The 14,173-nt window shown below is 40.3% G+C and overlaps 1 protein-coding gene across 1 annotated transcript in view; it reads left to right on the forward strand.

Annotated features, from left to right (window-relative positions):
- LOC140468228 (heme-binding protein 2-like) overlaps nucleotides 1–13,765 on the forward strand; it is a 28,171-nt gene extending 14,406 nt beyond the window's left edge. The window contains exons 5-7 of the mRNA XM_072564488.1: nucleotides 4,992–5,131; nucleotides 10,338–10,501; nucleotides 12,166–13,765. Of these exons, the coding sequence (XP_072420589.1) occupies nucleotides 4,992–5,131; nucleotides 10,338–10,501; nucleotides 12,166–12,241 (380 nt within the window). The 3' untranslated portion in view covers nucleotides 12,242–13,765. The remainder of the gene's footprint in view (nucleotides 1–4,991; nucleotides 5,132–10,337; nucleotides 10,502–12,165) is intronic.
- The last annotated feature ends 408 nt before the right edge of the window (nucleotides 13,766–14,173 follow it).

The following is a 14,173-nucleotide window of genomic DNA, read 5'->3' on the forward strand; positions in this document are numbered from 1 at the left end:
CCAAACCCCACACACCAAGTCTTGTTATCACACGGTCTGCCATTACACACTACCCATTGTTTGCTACTCATAGTCCCCATCAGCAGCCACTCAATCTCCTAGGCTGATTGTTATCTACTCCTTTGCCTGAGAACTGTTCTTTTTCCTCTTTGGGCTCTACCTCGACCTATCATTTACTTCTTACCCTCTCCCTCCAACCTATCCTCTGCATAAAAACTAACCTTTTTCTAGCTACCACCAGTTCTGAAGAAGAGTCACTGGGCCAAAACGTTTACTCTGATTTCTCTCCACAGATGCAGCTAGACCTGCTGAAATTTTCCAACAATTTCTACTTTTGTTACAAAATCACAGATGTTTCTTTTTGACTTTTATCTTTTTGGACTCAAACGTTAATTCTAATCTGTGTGTATAACATCTGTATGTTATTAATATTTTGCATGTTTTGACGTTAATAAACAAACTCTTTTTCCATGCTGTACATCTCTATGGCTCTATGAATCTAAAGCTTGGTTAAGTTGACTCCTTTCAAAATGTATGCTAATTTGATTCTGGGTGAAAAGGAAGGGATCAGTTTTCACACGTGACTGAGGGTCAGGTGATTAAAAGAGGGAAGCCAGTTCATGCCTTCTCCCTGTGAGCTTAACAGTTTGGGATATCCCTCTTGGAACTGTAACAAACTGGGAAACATAGGACATAGAAGGGCTGATGAAGAGCTCTTGCCCGAAATGTCGATTTTCCTCCTCCTCGGATGCTGCCTGACCAGCTGTACTTTTCCAACCCACTCTAATCTTTATAGAGCAGTCCAGCACAGTACAGTCCCTTCAGTTTTATCCTACTCGAAGATCAAACCAACCTACATACCATACATTTTATTATCATCCATGTGCCTAACCAACAGTCGTTTAAATGTCCCTAATGTATCTGACTCTACCACCACTGCTGGCAGTGCATTCCACACACTCACCACTCTCTGTGTAAAGAACCTACCTCTGACATCACTCCTAAACATTCCTCCAATCACCTTAAAATTATGACCCCTCGTGAAAGCCATTTCTGCCCTGGGAAAAGGTCTCTGGCTATTCTCGCTATCTATGCTTCTCATCATGTACACCTCTATCAAGTCACCTCTCATCCTTGTTAGCTCCCATGAGAAAAGCCCTAGCTTCCTCAACTTTTCTTCATAAGACATGCCCCCCAGTCCAGGCAGCATCCTACTAAGTCTCCTCTGCACTCTCTCTAAAGTTTCCACATACTTCCTATAATGAGGCAACCAGAATGAACACGGTATTCTAAGTGTGGTCTAACCAGGACTCAATGTAGCTGCAGAATAACCTTGTAGCTCTTAAACTCAATTCCTCTGTTAACGAAAGCCAACACACCATACACCTTCTTAACAACTCTATCAACTTGGGTGGCAACTTTGAGGGATCTGTGAATGTGGACCCCTGTTCCTCCATAATGCCAAGAATCCTGCCTTTAACCCTGTAATCTGCATTCAAATTCGACCTTCCAAAATGAATCACTTCACACTTTTCCAGGTTGAACTCCATCTGCCACTTCTCAGCCCAGCTCTGCATCCTGTCAATGTCCCATTGCAATCTACAACAGTCTTCCACACTATCCACAGCTCCAATAACTTCTGTGTTATTGGCAAACTTACTAACCCACCCTTCCACTTCCTCATCCAAGTCATTCATAAAAATCACAAAGAGGAGAGGTCCCAGAACAGATCCCTGCAGAACACCACTGGTCACCGTGCTTCAGGCTAAATACTTTCCATCTACTACAATCGTTTCTCTTCTGGGCCAGCCAATTCTATATCCAGACAGCTAAATTTCCATGTATCCCATGCCTCTTTACTTTCTGAATAAGCCTACCATGGGGAACCTTATCAAACACCTTGTTAAAATCCATGTACGCAACATTCACTGCTCTACATTCATCAATGTGTTTGTCACATCCTCAAAAGATTCAACAAGGCTTATGAGGCATGACCTGCCCCTCACAATGCCATGCTGACTATCCCTAATCAAGTTATGCTTTTCCAAATAATCATAAATCCTGTCTCTCAGAATCCTCTCCAATAATTTGCCCACCACCAATGTAAGATTGACTGGTCTGTAATTCCCAGAATTATCCCTATTCCTTGTCTTGAACAAGGGAAAAGCATTTGCCACCTTCCAATCATATGGTACTACTACAGTGTGAGTGAGGTTGCAAAGATCACTGCCAAAGATGCAACAATCTCTTCCCTCACTTCCCGCGGTAACCTTACGTATATCCAGTCTGACCCAGGGGACCCATCTATCCTCATGTTTTTAAACATTTCGAGCATATCCTCCTTCTTACCATCAACCTATTCGAGCATATAAGCCTGCTTTACGTTATCATCACAAACAACAAGGTCCCTCTCACTAGTGAATACTGAAGTAAAGTATTCATTGAGGACCTCCCATATGTCCTCCGACTCTAGGCACAAGTTCCCTCCACTATCCCTGACTGGCCCAACCCTCACTCTGGCCAACCTCTTTTTCCTCACATAACTGCAGAACACCTTTGGGAATTTCCTTAATTCTACCCGCCAAAGCTTTTTCATGCCCCCCCTTCTACCTCTCCTAAGTCCATTCTTTAGTTCCTTCCTGGTTGCCTTGTAACCTTCTAGAGTCCTGTCTGATCCTTGCCTCCTCAACCTTAAGTAATCTTCCTTCTTCCTCTTGATTAGATATCTCATACCTCTTGACATCTAAAGTTCCTTCACCCTACCATCCCTTCCTTGCCTCAGTGGGACGAAATTATCCAGCACTCAGGCAAGTGCTCCCTGAACAACTTCCACATTTCTGTCTTGCATTTCTCTGAGAATATCTGTTCCCAATTTATGCTCCACAGTTCCTGCCTAATAACAGTGTAATTCCTCCTTCCCCAATTAAATACTAGCCTGGGGTCTGGTTGTGACCCCACTTTAAGGTTGCTTTGAGAAAGCTTTTAAAGAGAGATAGAAAAGCAGAGTAGTTTAGGAAAGGTATTCATCATGAAGAAGAAAAACTATCAAAAGCTTTATCATCAATTTCGAGTCATGCACAGGGTAATGCAAAGCAAATGGAATTAAGACAGCAGAGTGTTCAGGAGTAAAAAATAAAAATATAGAGCTGCCACATATCATAGAACTAAGGTAGGGTGAGGATGTAGCAGAACTAAAGCTGAGAGCCAAGACTTTAAATTTAAACCCATTACGGGACAGGCAGCCAATGAAGAATAGAAAGAAAGGGAGATAAGGAAGTTGTAGTTAAGGCAGGTACATGTCATGGAGGTGCTGGTGTTAGACTGGGATGGACAAAGTTAAAAATGGACAACACCAGGTTAAAGCCCAATAGGTTCATTTGAAAGTACAAGCTTTTGGAGGGCTGTTCCTTTGTCAGTAGCTAGCTGTGTGATATTTAACTTAATGTACAGTCGCCCACCATTGTTTGATTAACCTTGTCTCCAATACCATAAAATCTAGTAATGCTTGTCCAACAGGTTCTGCCCATGCAACATTCACATAGGTCAGTTTGTTGGTTAAGGTCATAGAGTCATAGAGATGTACAGCACGGAAAGGCAAGGCTGAGAAGTGGCAGATGGAGTTTAATTCAGATAAATGCGAGGTGCTGCATTTTGGGAAAGCAAATCTTAGCAGGACCTTTATACTTAATGGTAAGGTCCAAGGGAGTGTTGCTGAACAAAGAGACCTTGGAGTGCAAGTTCATAGCTTCTTAAATGTAGAGTCTCAGGTAGATAGGATTGTGAAGAAGGCATTTGGTATGCTTTCCTTTATTAGTCAGAGTATTGAGTACAGGAGTTGGGAGGTTGTGTTGCGGCTGTACAGGACATTGGTTAGGCCACTGTTGCAATATTGCGTGCAATTCTGGTCTCCTTCCTATCGGAAAGATGTTGTGAAACTTGAAAGGGTTCAGAAAAGATTTACAAGGATGTTACCAGGGTTGGAGGATTTGAGCTACAGGGAGAGGCTGAACAGGCTGGGGCTGTTTTCCCTGGAGCGTTGGAGGCTGAGAGGTGACCTTATAGAGGTTTACAAAATTATGAGGGGCATGGATAGGGTAAATAGGCAAAGTCTTTTCCCTGGGGTCGAGGAATCCAGAACTAGAGGGCATAGGTTTAGGGTGAGAGGGGAAAGATATAAAAGAGACATAAGGGGCAACATTTTCACGTAGAGGGTGGTACGTGTATGGAATGAGCTGCCAGAGGAAGTGGTGGAGGCTGGTACAATTGCAACACTTAAGACACATTTGGATGGGAATATGAATAGAAAGGATTTGGAGGGATATGGGCCGGGTGCCGGCAGGTGGGACTAGATTGGGTTGGGATATCTGGTCAGCATGGACAGGTTGGACTGAAGAGTCTGTTTCCACGCTGTACATCTCTATGACTCAATGACTGATTAGGGATAGTCAATATGGCTTTATGCATGGGAAATCATGTCTCACAAACTTGGTTGAGTTTTTTGAAGAAGTAACAAAGAGGATTGATGAGGCAAGAGCAGTAGATGTGACCTATATGGACTTCAGTAAGGCGTTTAACAAGGTTCCCCATGGGAGACTGGTGAGCAAGGTTAGATCTCATGGAATACAGGGAGAACTTACCATTTGGATACAGAACTGGCTCGAAGGTAGAAGACAGAGGGTGGTAGTGGAGGGTTATTTTTCAGACTGGAGGCCTGTGACCAGTGGAGTGCCACAAGGATCGGTGCTGAGTCCACTACTTTTCATCATTTATATAAATGATTTGGATGATAGCATAAGAGGTACAGCTACAAAGTTTTCTGTATAAAAATCTTTGCCTGACTACAGATGGGAATTCATCCAACTTTCACCATAACGTCAGTATTTACCCAATTTCTCCAAATTTGTCAATCTAGCACAAAAAATACAATTGTAGAATAGGAGAACTATTTTGCTTCATATTGAACAAGTACTAACAGTGTTATTTAAACACAGGCAAAAAAATTGACATGACAGCTCCAGTTCTGCTGAAGATACCTCAAGATAAATATTTCTTCGATATTAAGACCTACACCATCCATTTTTTGTTGCCAGCTAGTAATCAGCAGAATCCACCAGCACCCATTGACACAAATGTGAGTAGATAGATGGTTCAACTTTTGTTGAAACTGAATGTTGAACCAATTTAATTTTAACGTGCAAGTTTGCTGTAATTCTGCTGTACTGAATAGAGTGGGTCCTTTCTTGATTAATATGTTTTTATTGAAATCTGTCTTTTGATTAAATTTTTAAAAATATAAACTTAAGTATTAAGTTAGCCTAGAGCACTGTTTTTTAGGGCAAAAAGACAGTGCTATTTTCTTGATCTGTAGATTGTGAAGGAGCAAAGATGGACTTTAATACAGTGAAATGCTCTTCCTGTCAGATATTAGTGTTGAGGGAGAGTTTCCATGTTACTGATGATTGTGTCTGCAGTAAATGTGTTTGGTTGCAAATCCTATCACATTGCATGGATCGGTTGCAGGGACAGAGAGAGGCAATGAGGAATTTACAAGAGTGAGAGGATGTGATAGATGACAGTTAAAGGAAGGGAGAAAAGCTGCAGATACAGTCAGGTAGATGGGTTAACTCCAGGAAGGGTAGGAGGGGTTGGCAGATAATGCAGGAGTCTTCTGAGGCTATCCCCATTTCAAACATTTCAAAATGTAGGAGGTGATGGATTCTCAAGGGAATGTAGCATGAACAGCCAAGTTTATGGTTTTGAGACAGACTGTAAGGCAATGAAGGGTATGTTGGGTTCCAAGCAATCAACTGTGAAGGGGACTCTCTAGTCAGAGGCACAGAAAGACGTTTCTGTAGCTAGCAGCGAAAAATCAGAATGGTGTGTTGCTTCCCTGGTGCCAGGATCAAAGATGTCTCAGAGAGGGTGCAGAATGTTCTCAAAGTGGAGAGGGACCAGCAGAAGGTCATTGTACACATTGGAACCAACCACATAGGAAAGGAAAAGGATGAGATTCTCAAGGGAGAATATAGAAAGTTAGGTGGGAATTTAAAAAGGAGGTCCTCGAAGGTAGTAATATCTGGATTACTCCCGGTGCTATGAGCTACTGAGGGTAGGCATAGGAGGATGGAGCAGATGAATACACGGCTGAGGAGCTGGTGCATGGGAGAAAGGTTCATGTTTTTGGATCACTGGAATTTCTTCTGGGGTAGAAGTGACCTGTACAAGAAGGATGGATTGCACCTAAATTGGAAGAGGACTAATATACTGGCAGGGAGAGTTGCTAGAGTTGCTCAGGAGAATTTGGGGGGGGAGCCATGGAACCCAAACAAATAGTGAGGAAAGAGATCAATCTGAAACTGGTACAGTTGGGAAAGGGGGCAAGTCAAACAGTCAGGGCAGAAAGGAACAAACCAACAAGGTAGGACTAATAAATTAAACTGCATTTATTTCAATGCAAGTTGCCTAACAGGGAAGGTAGATGAACTCAGGGCATGTTTAGGAACATGGGACTGTGATATCATAGCATTACAGAAACGTGGCTCAGAGATGGACAGGAGTGGCAGTTTAATGTTCCAGGATACAAATCTTATAGGAAGTATAGAAAGGGGATCAAGAGAGGAGGGAGAGTGGTGTTTTTGATAAGGGATAGTATTACTGTTGTACTTAGGGAGGAGATTCCTGGGAATACAACCAAGGAAGTTATTTGGGTGGAACTGAGAAATAAGAAAAGGATGATCACCTAATTGGGATTGTATTATAGACCCTCTAATAGCGGGAAATTGAGAAACAAATTTGTAAGAACATTTCAGTTATCTGTAAGAATGATAGGGTGGTTATGGTAGGGGAGTTTAACTTTCCAAACATAGTCTGGGACTGCCATAGTGTTAAGAGTTTAGATGGAGAGGAATTTGATAAGTGTATACAAGATTCAATATGTGGGTGTACCTACTAGAGAAGGTGCAAAACTTGACCTACTCTTGGGAAATAAGGCAGGGCAGGTGACCGAGTGTCAGTGGAGAAGCACTTTGGGACCAGCGACCATAATTCTATTAACTTTAAAATAGTGATGGAAAAGGATAGACCGGATCTAAAAGTTGAAGTTCTAAATTGGAGGAAGGCCAATTTTGACAGTATTAAGCAAGATCTTGCAAAACCTGATTAGGGGCAGAAGTTCGCAGGTAAAGGGGCAGCTAGAAAACAGGAAGCCTTCAAAAATGAGATGAGTCCAGAGACAGTATATTCCTGTTAGGGTGAAAGGAAAGGATAGTAGGTGTAGGGAATTCTTGATAACGAGAGAAATTAAGGTTTTCGTCAAAAAAAAAAGAAGGAAGCATATGACAAGTACAGACAGGAGAGATTGAGTGAATCCTTAGAAGAATATAAAAGCAGAAGGAGTATACTTAAGAGGGAAATCATGAGGGCAAAAGGGGTACATGATAGTTTTGGCAAATAGGGTTAAGGAGAATCCAAAGGGTTTTTATAAGTACATTAAGGACAAAAGGGTAATTGGGGAGATAAGATCAGTAAGGCAGCCTTTATGTGCAGCCGCATATATGGGCAAGATACTAAATTAATACTTTGTGTGACAGTGTTTACTGTGGAGAAGGACATGAAAGGTATAGAATGTGGGGAAATAGATGGTGAAATCTTGAAAAATGTCCCTATTACAGAGGAGGTGGTGCTGGATGTCTTGAAATGCATACAAAAGGATAAATCCCCAGGACTGATCAGGTGTACCCGAGAACTCTGTGGGAAGCTAGTCAAGTGATTGCTGGGCCCCTTGCTGAGATACTTGGATCATTGATAGTCACAGGTCAGGTGCCAGAAGACTGGAGGGTGGCTAACATGTTGCCACTATTTTTAAAAAGGTGGTTAAAAAAGCCAGGGAACCATAGACAGGTGAGCCTGACATCGGTGGTGGGTAAGTTGTTGGAGGAAATCCTGAGAGATAGAATTTACATGTATTTGGAAAGGCAAGGACTAATTAGGGATAGTCACCATGGTTTTGTGCGTGGCAAATCATGTCTCACAAACTTGACTGAATTTTTTGAAGAAGTAACAAAGAGGATTGATGAGGGCAGAGCTGGAGATATAATCCATATGGACTTTAGTAAGGTGTTCAACAAGGTTCCTCATGGGAGACTGGTTAGCAAGGTTAGATCTCATGGAAGACAGATAGAACTAGCCATTTGGATATAGAACCAGTTCAAAGGCAGAAGACAGAGAGTGGTTGTGGAGGGTTGCTTTTCAGACTGGAGGCCTGTCACCAGCGGAGTGCCACAAGGCTCGGTGCTGGGTCCACTACTTTCTGTCATTTATATAAATGATTTGGATGTGAACAGAGGAGGTATAGTTAGTAAGCTTGCAGGCAGGTGGGACTAGATTGGGTTGGGATATCTGGTCGGCATGGATGGGTTGAATCGAAGGGTCTGTTTCCATGCTGTATATCTCTATGACTCTATGACAGCAAAATTAGAGGTGTAGTGGACAGCGAAAAAGGTTACCTCAGAATACCTTGCAGTGCAGATTCATAGTTCCTTGAAAGTAGTGTTGCAGGTAGACAGGATAGTGAAGAAGGCATTTGGTATGCATTCCTTTATTGGTCAGAGCATTGAGTATATGAGTTGACAGGTCATATTGCAGCTGTATAGGACGTTGGTTAGGCAATTTTTGGAATATTGCATGCAGTTCTGGTCTCCTTCCTATTGGAGGATGTTGTGAAACTTGAAAGGTTTCAGAAAAGATTTACAAGGATGTTCCAAGAATTGGAGGATTTGAGCTTTAGGGAGAGACTGAATAATCTGGGGCTATTTTCCCTGGAGCATCAGAGGCTGAGGGATGACCTTCTAGAAGTTTACAATATCATGAGGGGCATGGATAGGATAAACAGACAAGGTCTTTCCCTGGAGTGGGGGAGTCCAGAACTAGAACTAGAGGGCATAGGTTCAGGGTGAGAGGGAAAGATATAAAAGGGACCGAAGAAGTAAACTTTTCATGCTGAGGGTGGTCCGTGTATGGAATGAGCTGCCAGAGGAAGTGGTGGAGGCTGGTACAATTACAGCATTTAAAAGGTATCTGGATGGTTATATGAATAGGAAGGGTTTAGAGGGATATGGGCCAAGTGCTGGCAAATGGGACTAGATTAGGTTAGGATTTCAAGTTGGCATGGATAAGTTGGACCAAAGGGTCTGTTTCCATGCTGTACATCTCAATGACTCTATGAATCTAATGTGCCTTATGTGTTTAAATTCTGCCTTCCTTCTTCTTTCCTTCTTCCTCGTTTGCCTTGATGATATATGTCATTTACTGGCTGAAGAGTGAAGCAGCTCCAAGAGTTCAGTGAATGTCAATCTTTATATGGTCATGAAGTATGCACAGGTTAACAGGGTGAATCACTGCTCAATCTCCTCACTCTACATGAGGAAAACATCTGGCCAATCAGAACAACCTTGAATAGTATGTTGTCAATCAGAAGATGTGCATACAGGAAACCAGCAAAGGATAGTTCAGGGTTAGGTTTCCAATACATGCCATATTACATCTTAAAATTGGTATTAATGTGCTTTGAAATAAATGTGCATTTTGAGAAGATTTGCAGCTCAGATTGAGGTTCTGGATATAGGTTTGCTCACTGAGCTGGAAGGTGCATTTTTAGATGTTTCGTCACTATACTAGGTAACATTATCAGTGAGCCTCCAGATGAAGGCTTCATCTGAAGGCTCACTGATGACGTTACTTAGTATGGTGACGAAACATCTGAAAATGCACCTTCCAGTTCAGCAAGCAAAGCTTCATCCATAAATGTACATCATTAAATAGGGTTCCTAAGCCAAATTGATTATTAATTGTCCACTTCTTATTAATTTATGATTCAGTACATTTGACCCCTGCAGCACAATGACTTGAAACTAATTTCTAGTTTTTTTTATAGTCAGTGAGTTGCTGCTTGACACTTCAAACAAGGAAGTTTTATGTATACTTGATATATTTTTAAAACCTTAGTTCAATTCTTTAACTTAATCTTAGCATCTCCTTTCGATGTAAACTCGAAGTCAATAGTAACGCTTGCTCCCACCATTCAGCAACATTGTGAAGAGCAGCGTGGTAGTCCTCAAAGTTTTCTGTTACTACTGACGGTCGACTATCATGATTCTGCCTATCACATTGGACCAGGAGTTTAATACATAGTAAATTTCAGACATAAACCTAAAACATGCAATTCTATGGCACTTAATATTTAGTGAACAGGGCAGTTTTAAAGAAGGAATTTATTTTATCACTGATTCCATTATTTTCCATCTTAACATTTTGACATATTTTTCTTTTATATTAAACAGGTTTACTTCATTGATTTCCCAGATATGTATGCCTATGTGAAATCATTTGGTGGTTGGTTAATGACATTGAATTCAAAATCCAATGCCAAGAGTTTGAAACAGCAGCTGGAAAATGCTGCCGAACAATTTGATTCCAGTTTTTATTTTGGCGCTGGCTACAATAGGTAATGATTTAATGCACGTTCAGCAGTCCTTTGCTTTAAAGCAATCGTTATCCAGGTAATTGAGTGAACTGATACACAATGTGTTACATTGCCTGGAGCAGGGCAGGCAATCACATCTGCCATCCTCTACATTGAATTCACAAATTTAACTATAGTGAAATGGTCAAAGAGCAATACAATGACAAAGAGCTATAGTCAAAGAGCAATACAATGACAGTATGAGTTTCCCCTTAAAAGAAACATAAAAAATAGGAGCGTTGTAGGCCATTCTACCTGCTCTATATTGTATGTTCGTGGCCAATCATCCAACTTAGAACCCTGTTCCTGTTTTCTCCTGATGCACTTTGATCCCTTTAGCACCAAGAATTATATTAACTCCTTCTTGAAAATAGTCAATGTTTGGCCTCAACAGCTCTTTGTGGCAGAGAATTCCATAGGTTCATCATTCTCTATGTAAAGAAATTTCTTTTCATCTCAGTTCTAAATGGCCTACCCATATCTTCAAACTGGATATTAAAAAAAGATATAGATCTATTATATAGCAAATGATGAGTTCAAACACTGGCTACTCAAGTGACACAAGAAAAGTCAAAATATTCCCCATCCAGCAGAAAGGAAGACCAATTTGCATATACACTTAGTAGTACTGACTGTGGAGATGGTTCTATTTTGCTTGAAGTTTTTTGTCTCCCTTACATTGTCTTAGAAGAGTGTGTTATGATCCCAGTTGGTGAAGCTACTGGACAAGTCAGATCTCAGATGGGAATCCGGCTTGACCGATCAGATTTTATTTTTCATTCAATTTGACAAGGTGGTCTTTCAGTGAAATGGTACAATTTTGTTTTAACAAGAAACCAGAAGTTTATTATGCACCAGGCCACTTGCATATAACATAATTTGAAAGATTTCAAATCACACAGTAAAATAACATCCTATCTACCCCAACATCCTTTACAGTGCTGAAATACCAGAAACAGCTCGCTTCTCAATTACATCTATTGGTTTCACTTAACTATTGCTTTCAACTCCCAGTCTTCAGAGTTTGATAGAGTTTTCCTTAAAGTATTACACAACCAAACTTGAACATTCTTAGCTTCAGATAACTCCATCACATTTTTAACAAAACGTGTCAGGTTCATAATTTTCAAACTAAAATCTTTACTCTGAAGTAACCTATTTCCTCACTGTTCTGAGAAGACTGTCTTGTATCTAATCTCAACCATGTTCTGTGAACTGAAACCCAAAGTTTGCTATTCTCTGGGTCTTTCCCCAGGCAAAAGAAAAATCCTTTCCTGATTCTTCTAAACTAAAGGCAACTAATGCTTTTCAATGTTTGCTCTTTTCAATCATAAAACTCGCACTTCGCAAACAAATCCACATTATCACTCTAGAACTGCCCCCTCATAATGGTTTAAAAATCATGACTTCAGAAAAAAAATGACAAGTTAATTATTTAACTCACTCATAGACAGAAACCACTAGTTCAAAATCCAAATTCTAAAATAAATGTAATTAATATATATAAATCACACACTTAACATCACTATTAAAAACTAAAGAAAAAGACTGGGGGCAATTCTCCATTCTGTCATGTATGTTGTGAATATTAGTTTGCAATTTTCATTTCAATAAAAATTAATTTTTAAAATTTCTTTTTCATTCAGTCCAAAGACATTAACTGGTCGACATAATGAAGTGTGGTATATTGCAGAAGGTACACCAATCTGTCAAGCCCCATGATCTCATCGAAAGGAAGCACTAAAAGAATCTTCAAGGGACTTATTTTCTGTCCATAGTACAACTGATAACTATAATCACTGCATTTAGATTTTAGCTTTGTAGAAAGTAAAACTAAAGTATTATTTGTCTAGCTTCATATCTATGGTATACTCTTTTTCCACTTAAAAAACACAATGATCATTAATATAGTTTTATGACTGGTCAAGGGGGCCACGATATAGAGCATCCTCTCCTGAAACCAAACTTCAACATAAATTAAACCAAGCTGAGGAAAATCCTTAGTGGGATTGCAGAGTCTGTAGAATGACAATGTTGATGATGTTTCATTTGCATCAATGTTTTGTTATTTCAGCAAAGCATTACCCTACTGCAGATAATTGTTGGTATTGAATGACTAGGAATGGTAGAAAGATAGAAAGATTTGTTTCCACATAGCAGCTGTGGAATTTAAATTTAGTTAATCAAACGATTCTGGAATAAAAAACTGGTATCAGTAATGGCCACCATGTAGCCTACTGGATTTATTTTTGTCAGCTAAATGAATTAACTTACATGAATAAAACTGGATTATACTCAGCCCCTTGGATGCCAACCTTGGATGAGTTGCTCTGATTGAAGGACCTTTATCTGACATGCATGGCACAAAAAGTTCATACTCATGATCAAAGGTCAGCGCTATCATTTACTCTCAATATTTAGTGACATTGAGTGGCAATGTAAAGATCTGATTTGGGAAGTACACTTGTCTTCAAAGTTTTCTCCCTTTTTGAGGGTCCGGAATCATGATTCAACCTGTCACATTGGATCTGGAGCTTTTTGCAGGAATGGAATGGTGGCTCAGTGGTTAGCACTGCTGCCTCACAGCGCCAGGGACCCAAGTTCAATTCCAGTCTCAAGCGACTGTCTGTGTGGAGTTTGCACATTCTCCACATGACTCCAAGGGTTTGCTCCCGCAGTCCAAAGAGGTGCAAATTGCCCACAATGTCCAGAGATGTGCAAGCTAGGTGGATTAGCCATGGAAAATATAGGGATACAGAGATAGCATAGAGAGGTGGGACTGGGTGGGATGGTCTTCCAGGGGTCGGTATAGGTGGAATGGCCTGCTTCCATACTGCAAGGATTCTATGATTCTAATAACACTACTGGTCCTTGGTGATTATGAAGGAAAACAGCTTTGGAGGTTTTCCTACTTTGCTGCTATAATCTTGGTGGAAGATTGATGAAAATGGAGTAAGTGCTGAAGTTATCTTGAAAGATCAGGAGAAACCCCATGAATATTCAGACAAAGGTCGTATGTCTTAATCAATATGCTGATCTATACAAAAACTGGATAATCTAAGTTTAATAATTATTTTCATTAGCAGACTCTGGAAGCAATTGTAAGGAAAATGCAAACTCGCTTTATATTACATCTTATGCTATTTTGAATTTGTTTTTCTATAGATCTTATTATGGACTAGAACATGGGAATGTGCGAAATTATAACATGTTTCATTCTGTATCAATAAATTAGCTGCAAATGCACATTGCTTGAGTTTTCTTGATGTGGAGAGGTTGGAGTTGGACTGGGATGAATAAGGTCAAAAATCAAACGACACCAGGTTATAGTCCAGCAGGTTTATTTGAAACTGCAAGCTTTCGGAGGTCAGCTTCTTCCTCAGGCGTGGTATGATTGAGAGGTATAAAACAGTATTTATAACCAAAAAGTTAACAACTTTAACACTAGGTGCCCTTGTTGAATCCTTTAATCAGTTAGAAGTTAGACGACTGATTAAAATGCAAAACACAGATTTCTTTCAAATCTTTGTCCCTAGATAATTAAAGATTTTATCTATGTACAAGAGGTGACATCTCAGGTTAAACAATGCAATTTAGGTGCGAGGTCCCGCTTCGAACCTGACCTCAGCTTAAAACATAGACAGCTGTTTTATG

This window comes from Chiloscyllium punctatum, chromosome 46 (assembly GCF_047496795.1).
Source record: "Chiloscyllium punctatum isolate Juve2018m chromosome 46, sChiPun1.3, whole genome shotgun sequence".
NCBI classification, from domain to species: domain Eukaryota; kingdom Metazoa; phylum Chordata; class Chondrichthyes; order Orectolobiformes; family Hemiscylliidae; genus Chiloscyllium; species Chiloscyllium punctatum.